Raw genomic sequence first — 21,678 nt, forward strand, 5'->3', positions numbered from 1 at the left:
ACATTGGAGTTATCTCCCAAAGTGTTGAGGTTGTACTTTTGCTAGAAGAACTGACACAGCAGAAAATTTAACTAGGGCACATACCTGCCCTCAATGGCCTTTTTATAATATTTACAGAATACGCTTTTAGGATGACTTTATTTTACAAAGCCATTACTAAACATTAGATCAGGGATGGGCAACTGGGGGCTCAGTCGGGGTCTCAATTTACTGTTGAGCGTTAGAATACACAAGGTGCAATTTGGCTGTGGATCAGCGGTTTTTCCAATTGTCAGTCCCTGACAGTCACTCAATTAGCCATGTCAGCAAAAATGATGTACATTGGTAAGTTAGTATAGCTAGCTAGCTACACTTGTAGTAATCATATTCTGAATACCAACCAGGACCCTGACCTCTTGACCCTATTGATGTTGTTAGTCACCCTCACTCAGATAATAATAATATAATATAATAATCTCATATTAACGTTGCATAAATTATGGCAAAATGTGTAGAATACAAAAAAATTGCTTTAAAGATGCAACATTTCCTCAAAGCCCCATGGCAAATGTGTAGACATTCATTCTCTGCCTTCAAGACGGGGGCCAGTAAAATGTTTTGCCAGCGAGGTATAGGGGGGAACCAACCAAGTCTCGCTTAGGGCCCCCAAAAGACTATATCTGGCTACTGGTACAACGCATTTAGTTACAGTAAGAGAGTGAAGTAGAGCCACTGTGGCCCCGCAAGATGAGTTCATATTTGTTGTGGCCCCCACCCCAATCAAAGTTGCCCATCCCTGTGTTAGTTTAACACTAGTGTGTGAAACAAATGAGACAAGAACATATAACACTCATCAAGGACGTCAAACAAAATGAATTTATTATCTTTCGAAAGACAAGTGTGTAATAATAGACAGTGACAAATGAGTGAGCATGTGTAGCTAATGTATGTCAATGTAGTTGCCACACGCGGACAAGACATCCAAGCAACGTTTCCAGAACGCTTATGGTTGTGTTTGCCTGTGTGGCCAGCCCCCACAGTAATGCTCTGTTCTACGGTAGTTCATGTACAGTTAACTGCCAAGATAAAGGAAACACTTACGCAGATGAGGGATACAAAGTATACTGAAATCAGGTGCTTTCACACAGGTGTGGTTCCTGAGTTAATAATGCAATTAATATCCCCCATCATGCTTAGGGTCAGTGTTGTAGTTCGAGTCCGTTTTCATTACTTGTGACTTGGACTTGGACTCAACTTCTCGACCATTGGCAGCCTGGTCTCAAAGACCAGACGTAACAAAGTAAATGTAAATTTGAAACACTCAAATTAGTATGATATGTTAGGTATGGTTACATAAGACAGAAGGTTACTTAAGGCAAAAATGAAAGGATGGTGGATGGGTGGGTGCATAATGCAAAAGTCCGGAAATTCAAAGATTGCATGTTCGAATCTCATCATGGACAACTTTAACTACTTGCAACTTTGCATGTTAACTAACCCTTCCCATAACCTTAACCCTTTAACCTAACATTACCTAGGATAGGATAAGTAATCCTTCTCACCCCCCCCCCTTTAAGATTTTAGATGCACTATTGTAAAGTGACTGTTCCACTGGATGTCATAAGGTGAATGCACCAATTTGTAAGTCGCTCTGGATAAGAGCGTCTGCTAAATGACTTAAATGTTAAATGTTAACATTAGCCACAACAAATTTGAATTCATAACATATCATATGAATTGGATGGGCATCCAAAAATGAATACATACCATACGAAACGTAACATATCACACTAAATGGGGTGTCTCGGATTTACATATAGAATAATACAAAATTATCTGAGACCAGGATGCAATTGTTGACTCGCCTTCTTGTAACGTTGCACTTGGACTGGATAGGCTATTATGAGACGCAGAATATAAGTGGCACTAGGTGTGCAGAGCAGCAAGCACTCTGCTCTCTAGCAGTGGGAAAGACATGCCACACCTGGCACATGCAGCCTACATCAGCTTGTGAGCTGTGGGGGAGCAAGTGATGTTTGTGGGCAGTCAGGCTCCACTCCGGCTCCGATCATAGGCTACACATCGCGCAAGTGTCTCTTGCTTCCCTGTAACCACCAGCCTACTATTTAGCTTTGTCTGCTCTACCAAATTGAAAACAATCGTTGAATTTGTCATCTTGCTCTACCCTCTCAATTTCCCCTCTGCATCCCATAGCCAGTCTCCCTTTAGTTTTCACTCTGCAATAAATAAATAAAAACTACACAAATGTCAGTGGGTCGATAACAAACAAGTAGTTGAGAGCCTGACTTACCATTCATTTATATAGTAAATAAGTAGTGAAACACAGGTATTGAGTAGAACTTGTGAGGTAGTGATGAATAGTAAATTAGTTGAGTTTCCACATGAGGGAGTGACAATATACTGCCATCTGGTGGTGACCAGAAACAATTGCATAATAAGACCTATTATAAATTGGACGTAACTCGACCATTGGTGACTTGGACTCGAATTCAGTGTCACATCCCTCCAGTAGAGTTCCAGACACTTGTATAGTCTATGTCAAGGCGCAATGCCCTATTAAGACACTATTATCTTGGTGTTTCCTTTATTTTGGTAGTTATCCGTATATGCAAATGCCCTATATGTATGTATGTAGAGTGTGTATACAATTTCAGCAGGTAAAAAAAAAACACAAAAAGCAATCTAACATGAAACAGCCACAGGTAGTTGAGTCTCTCTTGTCATCTCCTCAACCCTCATCTTCGTCGATCTTCCTGTAGCAACCCAACGTGCTCTGACTCAGCCAGTAGTTAGTTGAGTGGGTTCTGCCAGTCTGTGTCTACACATAGGGACCAGAGTTTTCCCTGATTAGGTCTTCAAGTCATGTGAACAGGAAAAACTCTGGGCCCTAGTTAAAACTATTGCTTCTTTTCATTTAGAGCCATTTACTTATCGCTAGGCTCTGCAGTAGCTGCATATATATAGGTAGGGCCTGGAGTTTTTCCAGGTGAGAAAAAAATCCAGGCCCTATTATAGGATCATAACTGAGTGCAGGGATGTTTACCATGGAGTCAGTGTAAAGGTGAATAGGTGGCCAGATTTTATATAACCGCAAGACCTGAGTCTACATTTACTTTCAGAATAGCTACTGTAATATGACCCGCTCCAACCAAGCTCTTGTCTCTGTGGGGTCGCGGTAGAAAAAGAAAATACATCCCAAATCTATACCTGATTTAAAGGGATTATGCAGCAAACATGAAAATCGACATGAAAACCCACAGTATAAAAAGTGCACGGCTTTTATAAAGGGCCTTGCATTGGCGATCGCAGGGGAGGGGGGTTGTATACCGTAGCTACCGGCCAATAAGGGAATACAAGCCATTATAATAATAATAATAATAATAATGAGCCTACGGGGGAAAGTCCTCTCTCTGCTACTCTATTCACAGTGTAACAGCATGCTTTTAAAACGGGGACTATAAGGGTCTCTATTCAATCTGTATCGCGTATTCACGGTCAACGCTGCATATGTCGGCTTAATTGGAAACGACCAATACATTTTCTAGCACGCAATCTGGAACGTTCCGGCGATCCAGATTGAATACAGCCCAAGGTCTACGTTAGATCTCTATCAGTCTCTACGTAATTAGACAGTGCGTGCCTCGTGTGTGTGTGTGTGTGTGTGTGTGTGTGTGTGTGTGTGTGTGTGTGTTTATTTGACACTCATTATTTTCCATCTTGCACAATCATTTTCCAATCCCCTTTTTCTTACAATGTGACTGTTTTTTCCCCCCTCTACATTGCATAATGAGTCGACTAGTATTCATCTCATCCTGCTATTCTAATGACTTCACCTCTCGCTCTCGCGTTCCCTAAGGTACAGCTTCATTTCTAACGGCCCCTCCCTCTCCATTGCTACACTTCTCTCCATCTCCCCGTCCCAGTTTTTCCCTCCATAACTCATCTCCCATCCTCTGTTTTCCTCAAATTTTTTCCCCTCCCCTTTTCACACACCTCACCTCCTCTCTCGGTCTGTCTGATGTGTCACATTGCACTGAGATCATGGCAGGAGCGTGATTTCTGTCGGAGGATCTTGCTGCCCCGGTGTCTGCTCATCTCCCTGTACTGACCCCTGTCCCGGTCTCCTCGGCCGTAGGACCGCGGCACCAGGCCAGCCAGGAAGCGCTTGGCCTTACTGGTCAGGCTCTCCCTGCGCCCCGCCCCAGGGTCCCCCTCCGTCCAGCCCGGCCCCACGCAGTCACCCCTGGCAGCCCTCACCGCTCCCTCCAGCAGCTCGGTGGTGCCGTGGTCCAGGGAGGCAGACAGCTCCAGATACTGGCATTCATACATCATGGCACTGGAGTGGGCCTCTGGGACAGGGAGAGATAGAGGGGTGGGGGATGTAGAGAATAGAGATACCATGATAAGCCATGTTTAGTGGAAAGGATCAAATCTGATCAGATCAGCTTATCCTACTATCTACTACATATAACTGATTGACTGGCGCCTCAACCTGATAAGAGTGAAATGAAAATAACATTGAAATGAATGGAGCTGAGCTGAGGCAGGGATGAGCCACAATGAGGTGAGAGCAACATGAGAACATAGTGTGGCGGTGGCTGTGGCTGGCTCTGGCTGACGTGGAGATGTGAGGGTTGGCCACTGTTCTCTATGACTCAGCAGGGCTTCTGTGTCCCTCACAGCACTCCAACAGCAGGGATGCGACAAGGTAAGGAGAGGGGGAGAGAGGTGCAGTGAGGAAGGAGGGGAGGAGAGAGAGGGAAAGATTGTCCCTGCACTCAAAGAAGGAGGGAAAGAATACAGACAGCACACAGTCGCTGTACGATGAAAACGTCGCAACTCAATTTTTTTTTGCCAATTTTCTTTACATTTATTGACTTGAGGATCAATAACATGTATTTAAAATAGCTTCCGAGGTTTCATAATGGTTTGTTAATGGAAAAAGAAAATATGGTAATTTTATGACATTTCCTGAAAATGTTCTGTTTTGGAGACGAGGTTGTCATCAGTCAGCGACGACATGCAAAGAGCAGCTCAGGCAGATATCAAAGCAACAACATTGTGTAAACAAAGACGGTACAGCTTCACCCTCACTGAGGAGATGAATGAAAAACATAATGTATACTGTGAGAGGAGAGAGAAAGAAATGTCACTGTACTTCCATCAATACATTTTAAGACCTCAAACACAATATGAATGTTGAGTTGTCCACCAGCTAGGAAAGTTCACTTCCTTACTCGGGCTTAAATATCAGTCAGGGAATCAGGACTCAGAATGCAGAGATAAGAGATGTAGCATTTGCATCTCAATGACCACATCATTATTGCAGTTCTCTCAGATGGGGAACATGCTGAGCACATGGGTAAGGAGCAGTATCCTAAGAACAACCCTCCTCCCCCCCTCTATCTTGCTGACTGCATGCCGAACCCATGACTGGGCATGAGTTCTTGCACAACACAGACACACACCCTTCCATGTCTTATGGTGGGCTAGACAACCTATACTAAAATAAAAAAGATAAAAAAGATTTCACCCAAAACAATAGGTCTCACACCCACACACAACCATCCCCACTCAATCACTTTTATTCACATACTCCTGCACCAGCCCTTGTAGCATGGCCATCCCAGGCATCTCTCCTCTCGGTTCATCCCCCTTATCACAGCTTTCCACACGGCCCACAAGCAGTGTCACCCACACCACACAGAGAGTAGGGAAGAGGTGTGAGAATGTGGTTGGCAGCTGGTACTTTTAAGTGCGAGTCTGTGTGTGCTGGCAGAGGTACACATGAAAAGCGCGCGCGCGCACACACACACACACACACACACACACACACACACACACACACACACACACACACACACACACACACACACACACACACACACACACACACACACACACACACACACACACACACACACACACACACACACACGTGTTAAGATAGTGATAGCCCTGTGCGCTAGAGAGATCATCCAAATAAAGTGGGGGAAGCCTCCAAAAAAACAAACACAGAACAGGAGGCGAGGCACACAGCTGAAGTAACCCTGCAGGGGATGAGATAGGAGGGAGAGCTACGTGTCCATAAACACGTATACTTAAGCAATAAGGCCCGAGGGGAGTGTGCAATAGGGCCAGTAAAAAATAAACCTGTTTTGTCATACCCGTTGTATACGGTCCGATATACCATGGCTGTGGGCCAATCAGCATTCGGGCTTGAACCACCCAGTTTATAAAAGTAGTTCGAGGTCACTGATTTAATTGTGAACAGGTATGATGGGATAATAATAGAAGGAAAACAACAACTGGGGGTTGGTGTCCTATTTTCTGTTGCTTACTGTAGGCTATGTGACGGAGTTTTGCATTGTAATTACGGACGAGGTTACAGAGATATAGACATAGGCATTTCCACTAGACTAGATTAATGTGGTTCCAGAATCAGCTTTGTGCATCATGTCAGAATGGAACAATGGTCCACAGAAACTTAAATAAAAAAAAGGTAGCCAACATAATTCCCTGGCCCTAGAGAATGTGTGCTTTTCAATCCACTGGAAGCCATTTCGCAGTGTATCACCGCGCCAAACTGCTGCTTATGGTTTCATTCGGTAACAATTACATGGGTCCATTTTTCTCCCATAAGGAGGTGGGGCAATGGGAAACATTTCTCTTCCCATATTGCTCCTCACAGCAGCCAGGAATTGATTTTTGGTGATCACATATAAACTGTCTCCCTGGCTCTCAAATGGAAATACAGTTATAGGTGACAAATGGCATAACACAGAGGCACAGATTAGATGGGCCATGATGAAAGACAGACGGAGGACAAGGGTAGAAAGCAGACACCAATATTCAAAGGAAAGGGAGGGAGCCATGCTGTGCTGAATGTTATGAGGCTCTGCCGGGGGGTTCATTGCATCGACTAAGTATGTACTGCATTCATTTTTATGCAATACTGAATCATCTCTATGCACTGTACGCGATCACATGAGAATGGTGGTTCAAGGTGGAAAGGAGAGACCAGTAGATTGATAGGGGGTACATTATAAAACACTCTGGAGCGCTCAAGTGATAATGGAGTGTGTTTTTACAGTATAACGAGGGCGTTCTCCCTACCCTCTGTGCTGATCTCCCGAGAGCGGACGAGGTCACTCTTGTTGCCCACGAGGATGATGGGAGTGTGGGGCAGCGACTCCCTGAGGATGAGGCGGAGCTGGGCGGTGCGGTGGAAACTTCTCCTGTCTGTCACAGAGAACACCAGGACAACCACCTCACACTGCAGCGTGGACAGGTCCTACAAACACCAAAACACACACACACAGTGAGTGACATTAAATGACAATGATACACACTTCGTCGCTGTCGGATGTGCATTTTTGTATTTACGTACTCTGCTGAGTGGACTGACAGGGGCTTTGTCCCAAATCCAAAACAACACATGGTACCCTTGTGAACTGGCTTCTGACCCTTTTCTCTGGGCTTCCATTAATGTCTCCCTCCCTTTATAGTACGCTTTGGCTCTGAAGGACAGGCCTCTCAGATTCATTCAGGCACACAGGAGAAGAGCTGCCCCTCCCCCTCTCCTAACCCACCATAGCCAGCCATGTCTGCCTGTGTCTGTTTCTGTCTGTGTGCCCTACATCCACACGACCCTGAAGATGAATTTCAGCCCTCAGGAGAGAGTCTCCGCCTGAAAAATGCACAGCTCCCACAAGCCAAAGAGGATTGCACCCCCACAGCAGGAAATCCATGGTCTCCGGAACCCACTCCATCTCTCTCTGGAGGAGAGGGGAGCTAGCGGCACGGAAGTGAGCCTGGCCACCTGTCACCTTCTGGGCTGGGCGCGGGGGGCGAGGAGGGGGAGCAGAACTACCAGGCTTTGTGGAGGGAGAGACATATATACACACACACACACACACACACACACACACACTAATCTTTGTTAGCAGCGAAGAGAAACACGGCCACGTCGCAGATCGATTGGCAGCGTCATGACGGAGAGCTCTCCAGGGTAACTGTGACAACGTAAAAGGGCTTTCCATCAGAGGGATGCTTGCTAACTCAACACTGCGTTTGTCCTCCTTTAGTCAGTCAGCTCCTCTCTGTTCCATTTCACTGCTGTGGCCCCAGCCATCTGTCAGGGCATGCAGCCTTCCCCTCACACACACACACACACACACACACACACACACCTCTCACATGCACACACCCATAAACATTAGGCGAGCTTGTGAGAGTCAGTTCTTGTCACTTAGCATACGTCACCATACATGATTCAACTCCTGAGTAAAAGCCATCAACAGCAACCTGACATGTATAATATAATCCCTTTATAATGCCTCCCAGACAGTGTCATCGCCTGTATTGTCCTGTGTCCTGTGTTAAACTCTGTAGCACTATAAATCTATTTGCCCTAAAGCCACTTCTTTACGAGAAACCAGATGAGTTAGAGCTCAAAGTTAAAGCAGCTGACAGTGTGAACTCAGTTCAGAAATCTCACCTCATAACATCTAAAAACACACAATCACACCCCCACCCTTTCCTGGAACACAAACAGGGACTGGGATTAAAAGAGAAACTGCCCCTGAAAACAAACTTCTCCATTTGAAAATGGTCTATGTGGCATGGATGAGTCAAACATTTATTGTAGTGTAAAATTTTTACTACAAAGTGTATATAGGATAGTTTTGGTCATGAAGTCAAGTCTCCAGACCAAACTAGCCAGTTCTAGCATATTGTGTTGCTGGACAGCTGCGCTGACTCAAGACCGGGCATTGATAACGTTTCCACGGTAGCATGTCTTTACAAATCAAAGTGTATTGGTCCCGTACACAGTTTAGCAGGTGTTAAAGTGGTGCAGTGAAATGCTTATGTTACGAGCTAACAACGCAGTCAAATGTAAAAACAATGCAAATGGAAAGAAAATTACAAAGAAAAAAAAAAATGCAAGAAATGAAGAATGGCAGGAACGAATCCAATTAACAGACCCAAAAAGCAGCAGTATCAAGATGCAATCTATACATATGTACACCAGGGGGATTTACACAAGACTAACAAATGGTATGTACGGCAGTAGTTATATTAGGAGAGAGCTATGTCAACAATCCAGTGTATAAATAAACTCTGAAAAAAAACATCCTCTCACTGTCAACTGCGTTTATTTTCAGCAAACTTGACATGCGGAAATATTTGTATGAACATAACAAGATTCAACAACTGAGACAAACTGAACAAGTTCCACAGACATGTGACTAGCAGAAATGTAATAATGTGTCCATGAACAAAGGGGGAGGGGGGGGGGGGGTAAAAATAAAAAGTAACAGTCTGGCCACCAGCTGCAATAAGTACTGCAGTGCATCTCCTCCTCATCGACTGCACCAGATTTCCCCAGTTAATGACAAGCTCAGTTTGATGATGCTGTGACACCGCCCCAGACCATGATGCACCCCCCCCATCTCCAAATCGATCCCACTCCAGAGTACAGGCATCGGTGTAAACGCTCATTCCTTCGACAATAAACGCGAATCCGACCATCACCCCTGGCGAGACAAAACCGTGACTCGTCAGTGAAGAGCACTTTTAGCTCTTCACTGGTCCAACGACGGTGGGTTTGTGCCCATAGGTGACGTTGTTGCCGGTGATGTCTGAGGAGGACCTGCCCCTCTCAGCCTATTGCAGACAGTCTGAGCACCGATGGAGGGATTGTGCTTTCCTGGTGTAACTCGGGCAGTTGTTGCCATCCTGTACCGATCCTGTGCAGGTGTTGTTACATGTGGTCTGCCACTTTGAGGACAATCAGCTGTCCGTCCTGTCTCCCTATCTTAGGCGTCTCACAGTACGGACATTGCAATTTATTGCCCTGGCCACATCTGCAGTCCTCATGCCTTCTAGCAGCAGGCCTAAGGCACGTTCACGCAGATGAGCAGGCACCCTGGGCATATTTCTTTTGGTGTTTTTCAGAGTCAGTAGAAAGGCCTCTTTAGTGTCCTACGTTTTCATAACTGTGACCTTAATTGCCTACCGTCTGTAAGCGGTTAGTGTCTTAACGACTGTTTCACAGGTGCATGTTCATTAATTATTTACGGTTCATTGAACAAGCATGGGAAACAGTGTTTAAACCCTTTACAATGAAGATCTGTGAAGTTATTTCGATTTTTACGAATGATTTTTGAAAGACAGAGTCCTGAAAAATGGACGTTTCTTTTTTTTGCAGAGTTTACATATGCTGCGTGTATAAACAGTGTAACAAAAATACAATGTACAGTGGTAGAAATATTAGAATAAGCCATGGTCGGGGATACAGTATTTAAATACACAGTGTGAAACGGGAAGCGACCAGTGGTTCAATGTCTCTATAGCATGGGACAGCAGCATTGGCTGAGTGTGTGTGTGTGTTTGTGTGTGTGTGTGTGTGTGTGTGTGTGTGTGTGTGTGTGTGTGTGTGTGTGTGTGTGTGTGTAAGCTTGTGTATGCATTTTTTGTGAGTGAGTGTGCATCACTTGGTAGACAGCTAGTGATGGCTGTTCAACAGTCTGATAATAGAAGCCGTTTTTTAGTCTCTCCGTCTTGGCTTTGATGCATCTGTACGGTCTCGTTCTGTCAGATGGTAGCCGAGTGAACAGTCCGTGGCTCGGGTGATGGATGTCCTTGATGATCTTCATGGCCTTTTTGAAACCAGGTGCTGTCGTAGATGTCCTGCGGGGAAGGCAGCGTGGGCCCGGTGAGGCGTTGGGCTGTCTGCGCCACCCTCTGGAGAGCCATGCGGTTGAGGGTGGGAGGGGTTGCCATAGCAGGCGGTGATGCAGCCCAACAGAATGCTCTCATTGATGCGTCTGCAGAGGGTCTTAGGGGACATGACTGATTTAGTCACCTGAGGTTGTAGAGGTGCTGTTGCACCTTCTTCACCACAATGTCAGTGTGGCAAGACCATTTCAGGTCCTCAATGATGTGCACGCTTAGGAACTTGAAGCTTTTGACCCTGCAGCGATCATCAAGCTATGCTAGCTAGCTGCCGTCAGCTTGGCTAAACACCAAGTCAGCGCAGGCCTTAGCCTACACATAGAACTGAATTAGGGCGGCAGGTAGATGAGTGGTTAAGAGCGTTGGGCCAGTAACCGAAGGCTTCAATCCCTGAGCCAACTAGGTCAAAATACTGTCGATGTGCCCTTGAGTAAGGCACATAAATCCTAATTGCTCCTGTAAAATCGCTCAGGATAAGAGCGTCCGCAAAATGATTAAAATGTAGCTGACCATCTTGAGATGGCGAGATAGTAAGGAGGGGAAAGGTCCTCAACTTCAAAACTGTGTTCTCTCCATAACAAAGCCATCTTGGATTACCTTAGCTCACTGTACTCACTACTGTCCTTGTTTGTTGTGATTTAAATGGCAACGACACACCCAAGAAACACCCACTTCAAACAACACCCGTAAGACAACTCGTTTGGCTTCAGCAGTGACACTGGATATAATGACTAGATGCTTCTCAAGCTCCCACCTATTCCTCTCTTTGGATTGGTTGACACATCTAATTATTTGAATACTTTCTTGAATATTTGACGAGGGGGGTGTTGACATCAACCGCCTGCATTCAACGGAGTGTGAGATGCTATGCTAGCCTTATGAATATGAATAGACCTTCTCGAATTTCAACAGGGACAACTCTAAGTGTTTTTTTCCTCAAGGTTGCCGGGATGACATGTGCATCACACTTATGTCAATACCCTCGTAACAACCTCAGCATTATGAAAACTCTATTAGATCAAATAAGCCTGACGTAAGCCGCTCATTGACGCCCATACAAAAAAAACTCCTCACTCGCTTAATAATTCATGATCTGCTCAACAGGATTTTTGGCGGAGTAAACCCGCTCGCGTCGCCTCCTCTTCTCTGGCTTCAGTTATGGCTCGCGTCGCCTCCTCCTCCTCCTCCTCCTCCTCCTCCTCCTCTCTGGCTTCAGTTATGGCCGCTAGCATTTGTTAATGACCAAGCTTGGAAACGAGGCCAAATTAGAAAGTTCAGTCGTTCTTTAAAACAAGAGGAAAATAATTATCAGTCCAGGGTCCAGATCGTCAGAATAAAATGGGTCAAGAGAAAGATGAATGGAGCGGGAGAGAGAGAGGAGCGGAGATAAATTGGCCCAGAGACCTTCCTCTGGTTGAGGAGTCAAAATCTGATCATTGGATGTAACTCTTTAGTGGAGCTGAGTGCTGGGTTGGTTTCTTGGGGCTGCATCGAGGCACCACACCCCTTCGGGCTGACATTATAGAGGCTAGCTCCGGCCGTACACACACACACACACACACACACACACACACACACACACACACGTAGAATAGACACACAACAATAGATACTGACCGCACTATACAGACACACAAGACCGCTCTGCATACACAAATATACAACGCCACAAACTGACCGCATTACACAACACCGCAGAACTGCCACCTCCCTTCACAAATACACAACGATATAGACTGATCTTTCACTACACAAATACGCACAAATACACAAATACGCACAACAAGAGACTGCTAAATATACACAATGATGCAGACTGACTTCTCTACACAAACAAAATGCAGAATGACCAGCCACAACAACCAGTCTACACACAAAGAACAACAGAATGACCGGTCAACATAACTACACAACAGTGCAGTCTAAAAAAATATACACATCACTGTAAAGACATATCTCCACACAAATACCTGTACACTGACCTCTCAGTCAACTGTAAGTGCTGCGGTTGTGAAGTGGAAACATCTAGGAGCAACAACGTCTCAGCCGTGAAGAGGTAGGCCACACAAGCTCACAGAATGGGATGGGACCACCGAGTGCTGAACCGTATACACATTTTATGTCCTTGGTTGCAACACTCACTACCGAGCTCCAAACTGCCTCTGGAAGCAACGTCAGCACAATAAATGTTTTGTCAGGAGCTTCATGAAATGGGTTTCCATGGCCAAGCAGCCGCACACAAGCCTAAGATCACCATGCACAATGCGAAGCATCGGCTGGAGTGGTGTAAAGCTCGCCACCATTGGACTCTGGACCAGGGGAAATGAGTTCTCTGGAGGGATGAATCACGCTTCACCATCTGGTTTTGGAGGATGCCAGTAGAAGTGCTACCTGACCCAATGCATAATGCCAACTGTAAAGTTTGGTGGAAGATGAATAATGGTCTGGGGATGTTTTTCATGGTTCGGGCTAGGCCCCTTAGTTCCAATGAAGGGAAATCTTAACACTACAGCATACAACGACATTGTTGACGATTCTGTGCTTCCAACTTCCTTTCCTGTTTCAGCATGACAATGCCCCCGTGCACAAAGCTAGGTCCAAACAGAAATGGTTTGTCAAGATCGGTGTGGAAGAACTTGACTGGCCTGCACAGAGCTCTGACCTCAACCCCATCAAAACACCTTTGGGATGAATTGGAATGCCGACTGCGAGCCAGGCCTAATCGTCCCAACATCAGCGCCCGACCTCACTAATGCTCGTGGCTGATGCTCGTGCAAGCAAGTCCCCACAGCAACAATTCAACATCTAGTGGAAAATCTTCCCAGAAGAGTGGAGGCTGTTATAGCGTTAAAGAGGGGGGGGGCAACCCCATATTAATGCCCATGATTTTGGAATGAAATGTTCGACTTGCAGATGTCCACATACTTTTGGTAATGTAGCGTATATACTGGCTTACTACAACTGACCTCAGACTCCATCCAGGATTTTCTAGTATAACTATTTAATAGTTATTAAATAATTATGGACACCTCCAGCAGACAGACAGTGTATTTTGAGGCTGACTTGTGTAGTAATTAATGGCTCCACGCTGAGATCCATTCACTCACAGCTGGCTCAGACCTCCAGCATGGAGAAATCCTGGTGGTGAATACAGGTGAAACTAGCCTGTTATTAGAGAGAGGAAGTACTAGAGAGTCAACCCACAGCCATCAAAACACCTTGGCTCCTCCCATTGACCTTGATAGATGCTGATTGGCTGTGGTGTACACAGAGAACGACCCATGGTACAGTAAATGTAACATGTACAGAGGAAATCCTCGGCCTGTCAGGTCACAGCCAAGCAGGCACTGGCTATTTTAGGAAGCTGGATGACTTATTTAAGCTATTCTCTGCCTGACGTCAAGAGCACTCCAAGTCCCATGGCTAGCTGAAGAGAAACTCGGAGAGCCGCTGTGTGTGTGTGTGTGTGTGTGTGTGTGTGTGTATACTCAGGGAAATCTTCTATGGTGATGTGGCTGGATGGCTGTGAGGGCTGCCTAGTGTGAGACTCGGTTGCTTTGACATGGAAGCTTCAACTTGAGTAGCAGCTGGTGTGAATCAGCTGGGAATCAAGGGACCATACACAGCAGTTATCTATTTGTTGATTCTTTTTTTAATCTGATAAAAACACCCAACTATAATTAGCGGGGTTATGAAGAGGTACTGTACATGAAGCTAGAATAAAACCAGTGTTTCCCCCCGGGGAGCAAGAAGCTTTGTAGCCCAATGCTTCGACATGATTTGACCCATGAGGGGGGCGGGATTTGTTCAGTCCACTGGTCACCATGGTAACCCGGGGAGGGTGGGGCACCCATGGAATAGGGGACTAGCTAGGGACTCGGGAGCTAGTCAAAATCCTCCGGGGGTCATTGCACACACACACACACTGCTCTACTCTGCTGCTCCTGTCAGTGTCAAGTGTCATTTGATTTGATGGGCAGCGTGTCGTAAGCAGAAGCAGTGAAAGGAGGGTGTGTGTGTCGGGGGAGAGGGAGCTGGTCCAGTCCCCTCTCGCTCTCTGCCGCTGCTGGGCTGGAGCGGCTCCAAATCCCGCTGGCCTGCTTATGTTGCCATGGCTTAATACCAGAGCTTGCATTAGCACGCAGAGAATAACAAATGTAATCGACTTTCAGGGAGAGTTAACTTGAACAAAAAAAAAAAAAAAAAGGGGGTCAGTTCTGAGTATGACAGGGAGAACACGAAAGAGAGGAGAGGGGGAGATGGATTTTGAGATGATGACACAGCTGTAGGAAATGAGGTCAACTTGGGAAGAGATAGTGAGGAGAAAGAGGTACCGGAGAAAGGGAGATCAGACAGTTAAAGAAGTGAAAGGCCTTTAAATGGAGTTCCCCTGAGCTAGGTTTAAATAATTCAGACTCGGTAAACCAAGGAGGACTCCTGAGGGGTATCCTACAATGCAAGCTAGATCTACTGAGGGTTTTTTGTAAAAGGTAGCCAGCTTCAGTTAGCTTCACATTCCAGCGAAGGCTTCATCCATATTACGATGGTGGATATTGCTCATCCACCGATCGCTTGTAGCTGCGTGTGCATGTCGCATGTGGCTAGTTGAACGCCAAACTCTTCATTGAGACAATGCTGAACCTTCAATTCATGGGCGAGTCAGTGCCACATTTGAATTTGTGCCAAAATTGAAATGAAAGAAAAATGATCTTGCATATTCAGCAGGCTAGTGTGTGAAACAAACTTTAAGGGCTTTCTTTAGTTTATTACTCATTGGTAGACCCCTTTCCTGCAGTCAATGACCAAAAGCGCCATCTAGTGGCCTCATGGGTGGAATGTTATGGATATTTTTCATCATTGCATAGTTAATCAAATCTAGTGTTTCTATGTCAAACAGTTTTGTTACAACGTGTCATATTGAGATGCAAACTCAAAAATGTAATATTTCCACTCTAGATCTGGCATGGTACAGGTTTCTTATTTTAAAGCCCGTAACCATGTGAGTGAGGTGTATACTTTCGTTTCAAAGTAGATTTCATAAGACTACCAAGAATCACTCTGTGTGACCCTGATTTAGCCCACTGCAGTAAAAGGTTAATGCCGTCATGTGTGTTTATCAATGCACCTTTACCTCCCTTTCTTCCCCTCCACACAATAATTGTCATACAAACGTTTTACTGTGCGCGACGTTTCAAATGCATTCTGTCTTTACTAAATGTGTAATGTGACTGGTTTTTATAGTGTGGTTAAAATACCTACGTAAAAAGTGTTTGATGAATAAAATATGTAACTCGCTCATCTTCCTCAAAGGAAGGGGAAGATGGCGCAATCTTTGCGAGAGGGAGGGAATCGGATTTTATTGGCGCTCAACTCGCGACTCAGACAACTTCATTCAGGATCAATGAAGTCGGCCCTGAGCTAGACCTGCTCTCCCGAGTGGACGAAAGTAACCTCGCTAACTCCTCAAACATTAGGGCTCTGGACTTCTGGTAGAGAGACAGACTCGGGGCTCGATTCAAACCGTATCGCAGAAGTTCAGTGCTATAGCTCAATTGAAATTTAAAAAGGCAACGTTCCCGCGGTTCGACTCAATCCGAAATGACCTTTAAAATTCCAATCGTGCTACAGTGCTGAACTTCCATGATACGGATTGAATTGAGCCCTAGGTCACGTGGCTGTACACATAGCACTGCACTGACTGCACCATCATCACAGAAGGCCATCACATGGTTAAAATTAAACTATTACAGTGTACTTTGTCATAATGAAATCCTCAGTGACACACACACACACACACACACAGACAGATGAGCCTCAGAGCAGCTGTGCTCCTCTAGCCTCATTATAATTCACTGAATACGACAAAACATCTCATTAAAAGCGCATTCAAATTCTGCCTATAGAGAGGATGGTACGCATTCATGCTGTTTGTAATATGTAATGAAGAGAAGAACTGGCACGACCGCCCTACAAATATCTGCAGCAAATGAAAGGAATTTCAATTTTTGTAAGTTACCATTTCAATTTTTTTTTTTTCAATAAAAAGGGATAATATAAAAACCGGTCTGCAACTGCCTCGAGGTGGCCACACACACGTAGGGTTGAACAATCCTTTAAACGTTCAACAAATTCCCTGGTTTCCCCGAAATTCAGGCTGGATGATTTCCAGACTGAGGAGGGAATCAACTGGAAATCCAGTACCCTCCAACCAGCATTTCTGGAAGCCCAAGGATTTTTATTTAAAAGTTCCCGGAATTCTGCAACCCTACGCACGCTTCCTGACATTTTAGAGATCATATTTATTTATTTATTTTTCAAACACATTTCCATTTAATGCAGCAGCGTGAACAGGAATACTGGCAGAGGGAATTGCATTCAGAGAGAACGAGACAGACCAAGACAAGAGAGCATAGAGAGGTGGCACAACACATTACACATGAATAGAATGGCAGTGTCGTGTGCCATAAATAGCTCACCTGTTTCCAGTTGTCATAAATGATGACGGAACTCTGCTCATCGTCAACTGACACCGTGCGCTCGTAGCATTCTCCTGGAAACAGACGTGCTTGTCACAAACACACACACGTCAACATAGTGACACTCAAAACACAAGCTCATAAATGCTTTGAGGTGAATACACAGTACAGGGAAGTCATTCAGCCCATTTGGACTGGTCCTGTTAACCTGGGCCCATACCTGGTATTATTACACAATGACAGCCTGAGGAGTTGTCCCAGATCTGGGACAAGGTTATTGTAGAATACACAAGGGTGCCCCACATAAAACATTGAGGTTACACTTGAAAACAAGTCGACACTCCAAGCAGCCTAGGATCTACATCCTGTGTGGACTGCCTCCTCATGACATGTCTGTGGCGGCCCCTCCTACAGAGCAGTGTGCCCATCACTTTCCTGGGGCATTGATTGATTGAGTATTTGGCCCACGACTGGTGTTATTATTACCCTGGCCTTCAAGACGGCACAATGACACACAGTGCTGGCGAATGGCGGTTGGTCTCGTTATCGCTCAGCCTTGAGTGCACTCAGTAAGTAAATGGGGAAAGTAACTTTCAATATCACGACTCAGATTGCTGTTGCTCTTTTGTGTCAGCTGATATTAGGTCATTGACATAAAGTAGACACCATGTGCACACTGCACGCACAAGCATGCACAACACACACACACAGAATAACTTTACCACAGGCTGTTTCAGAGTCCACAGACAGTGAGCTGTCTGACAGTCCAGCCAGGGCCAGAGAGAGTGCCGATTTTCCAACCCCATTCTGCCCAAGTAGTACGATCCTTATAGCACTCCCATGACACCCCTCCGATGCCTGACTAAATGATTCATCCCGGCAAAGGGCGTCACTGATTGGCAGCGTGGCCGGCTCGTCAATCCCTGGTATCCAGTCATGGTCCTCTGATACGGCCTCCTCCCGCCTCAGCTGGTGCTTGATTGGTAGAGGTGTGCTTCCTCTTCTCAGAGGGGGAGCGGCGGTGAGAAACATACTGTACTGAGAGAGACGGGAATGGTAGTGAGTACACAGCCCAATGGACATGACCCTCGTGAGAATGGAGCTGAAAGCATGTTAACACAGGAGAGGAAGTGTTACACAAAGAGTTGATACAGCAGGCCTTCTACTACAGAGACAAGGATGGGAAGAGAGAGGAAGAGCGAGCGAGCGTGTGTGTGTGTGAGAGAGGGAGAGAGAGAGGCAGGGAGCGAGATGAAGCAAGAGACCGAGAAAGATCCACAGAGAGAGAGAGAGAGTTAATATACTATGTAAAAGGGGTGGTACTGTACGGCAGGACTTCCCAAACTCCATACCCTATGACTTCACTGCTGATCCAAACAACCCACCTTTAATGATTTGAATCAGCTGTGTAGTGCTAGGAAACCCTGCTGCACAGCTTAGTGACTGATGGGACTCTGGGATGCATTAGCAGAAAGTAGGTCAAAACATGAATGTCCATGACCCCTCCTCCCTCCCATCCTTGCATGTAACACACACAGTAAACTGTGCATCCTGTGTGGGCTCTATGTACGTAAACAGTAAACACCTAAGTCTACCTAAACATTTGTGCACACACACACACACACACACACACACACACTTCACTGTCCTCTGATTTCAACACTAAGGGCCGCTTAGGATAACACTGCCAACAGTCCGCCTTAAACAAAAGCATTGCTGCGAGCGTTCTGTGTGTATGGAGCACCAGGTCAGTCAGATGACCTCCATCAATATTAATATAGCAATTAGTCTAGGTGGAGCCCTCACGCTGTGAGCCAGCAGGTGTGCCTGTGGCTGAGCTAGAAGCTCCACTCCTCTCAGTGACACACAGAGAGAGAGAGAGAGAGAGAGAGAGTACTGCTGGACTCAGCCACATAACCAATTAGACTAATTGAGAGGGTCTAATTAATTAATCATGGTCAAGGAGACGCAGGGGAGGGATAAAGAAAGACACAGAAGATTCTGTGACAAGGGTGAGGGGAGCATGTCATCAGTTAATCGCACCCCGATTGACAGGTGATAACTAGGGTAAACAGTAAAACACAGAAAACGAGGCAATAACATATTACAGTACAGGCAATGCGGTGTTGCTATATTTCTATATTAATATCATCACTGTAAAACGTCAATTAGCCTACTCTTGCTTCTAGGCTACTATGGTGTTTCCCCTAAAGAGCAATACATTAGGCCCATTATTATTATTTCACCCACCGGTGTTCACATTTCAATTGCAGTGTTGGAATTCCACATTTAGAGTAATTATACTGCAGCATAATAATAAAAACGCTAAATTAGGATTAATTTATTATAAAAGAGAGAAGAAAAAAAAGACTCAAATTGATGTAGGTCCTACATACTGTACATTTCACAACTGAGTGTCCGCATCTTTTGAAGGCGACAGACGTGGGGGATATAGAGTGAGTTGTGAACATAAGTGTCCGCGTGCTTCTAGAATGTTAGCCTACTTATTGCGAGGCTCTTTTCTTGAGTCGTTCCACTAAAGAGGATGTGTAGCCTAAACCGCAATTGTGTGTAATAATTCAATATAGCCCACTGAACTTAAAGTAAACGTTTGGCACAACAGCGAGGTGATGCTAGAAAAAAAAGGTATGTCACCTTACCTGGTCAGTCATCGTGTTCAATTCTTCCTCTATTTTTCAGAAAGAAAGTGTTTACCTGCGACCACCGCTATCTATGTCAAGTCATTTGCGATCGCACCTAACTAGTGCGTCTCGACAATCACAACCGGGAAGTATAGATGCGGGCGAACAAAAGAAGCGCATCTAATGTCAATTAACATTGCGAAACCATTTTCCGGTGCAATTAATTCCTCCGGAAGCCCCTTGGTCTCGATGTGTAGATTTTAATTTAAGAACAATGCAACGCATGTGTCTAGGTGGCCTGCCCTACACCTGCTTCTGGGAGTGTTATGAATAAGCGGCTTTTCTTGTGCACCAAAAAAAAAAACTTTAGCACGCCCCCTCCTCATCCCCTCCTCTTGTCCCACGCCCAAGAATGCGCTCCAGTGTGTACCTGAGTTGCTCTCTCTCTCTCTCTCCTCTTTCTCTATTTTACTATAATAAATATGCATCAGGGCCGCGTCTTTGACTAAAGTATTGGCTGTCACTGCCAGCCTTACTCATGCAATAAAAAAGCAAGCACAATTTGACCGCTCTCCCAGAACAATCTGCCTGCCGTTGATTGCTCGAGCCGCTAGAGGGAAGCAGAGTACAATTTTCTGAAGAATGTTTGTGACGGAAATGGAATAGGGTTTTCGTGCTCCAAGCAACATCTGAATGTAGTGAATTGCTCTGATATGGTGACTGTGAAATCATATGAACCTATTGGTTCTCATCCGTTGGATGTTAGAAGCTGCATCAATTTACGACCATAGTATTTATGACTGTGTCATTCAGAGGCTTAACTAAAATGGTCTGTCCGTGACCTTATAACCTTGTAGTGGTTTGTACTCCCATGACTCACCCTGTATCTGTGATGATCCTGTATCTGGCTGGTTATTAGACCGGGTTGTCTATGCACCTGGAGACTGTATTAGCCCACTATGTTAAAGCCTGCAGGCATTTTCTCTGGGAGCTAACACAGGTCTGTATAGGTCTCGGGTGAGGTTTTGTTACTTATCACAACATTTCACTGAACGACCTCCAACACACTCACTACACCCCGGGGATAATGAACAAGATCCCTAGTCACTTGTGGTTGATTGTTACATACTCACGTTGCTGATAAAGCAATTTCCTGTGTCTGTCTATCTCTCTGTCTGGTCCCCAACCTCAGTGGCAGTTAGGTAACATGCACTGGTTAGAGGAAGACTGATGCGGACTGAATGAGGACTGAATGGGGACTGAATGGGAGACGAGCTAGCACTCCTCAATGGGCCTGTGGAGCTGAGCTTTAATCTGCAGACTTTAATTAAGTCTCATCAAGCCATCTGAGCGAGAGCCGTGTGTGTGAGAGATTCCCAGTGCAGACGGATCACTGAGATAACTGCACTCATCACAAAATTCTGCCTGCTCCATATTAATGGGCTGCAAAGATGATCAATAGCGTACAGCATGTTTCCAGCTGAAACAGGTTAGAGGGGTCAAGTGACAAATTGGGCAGATTTGAGACTAAACTGAAATGACTGCAATTTTCTATGTTCATCCCAGCTAGCCAATCTATTTTTCTATGTTCATCCCAGCAAGCCAATCTATTTTTCTATGTTCATCCCAGCAAGCCAATCTATTTTTCTATGTTCATCCCAGCAAGCCAATCTATTTTTCTATGTTCATCCCAGCAAGCCAATCTATTTTTCTATGTTCATCCCAGCAAGCCAATCTATTTTTCTATGTTCATCCCAGCTAGCCAATCTATTTTTCTATGTTCATCCCAGCTAGCCAATCTATTTTTCTATGTTCATCCC

At 45.3% G+C, this 21,678-nt stretch overlaps 1 protein-coding gene across 3 annotated transcripts; it reads right to left on the bottom strand.

Annotated features, from left to right (window-relative positions):
- Positions 1-1,641: 1,641 nt before the first annotated feature.
- LOC124041581 (GTP-binding protein REM 2-like) lies at positions 1,642-20,223 on the bottom strand. 3 transcript variants are annotated; one of them, XM_046359313.1, is made up of 6 exons: positions 19,877-20,223; positions 17,939-18,254; positions 17,217-17,290; positions 7,117-7,294; positions 3,999-4,349; positions 1,642-2,818 (listed from the first exon to the last, which is right to left on the bottom strand). In XM_046359313.1, the coding sequence occupies exons 1-5, from the start codon at positions 19,886-19,888 to the stop codon at positions 4,024-4,026; spliced, it is 906 nt and encodes a 301-aa protein (XP_046215269.1). In that variant the 5' UTR covers positions 19,889-20,223; the 3' UTR covers positions 1,642-2,818; positions 3,999-4,023. The 3 variants fall into 3 exon arrangements, with proteins under 3 accessions (XP_046215269.1, XP_046215270.1, XP_046215268.1); XM_046359314.1 differs by having other exon boundaries at positions 3,994-4,349; XM_046359312.1 differs by having other exon boundaries at positions 1,642-4,349.
- Between the last annotated feature and the right edge of the window lie 1,455 nt (positions 20,224-21,678).

The sequence above is a fragment of the Oncorhynchus gorbuscha genome, linkage group LG08, assembly GCF_021184085.1.
Source record: "Oncorhynchus gorbuscha isolate QuinsamMale2020 ecotype Even-year linkage group LG08, OgorEven_v1.0, whole genome shotgun sequence".
Classification (NCBI taxonomy): domain Eukaryota; kingdom Metazoa; phylum Chordata; class Actinopteri; order Salmoniformes; family Salmonidae; genus Oncorhynchus; species Oncorhynchus gorbuscha.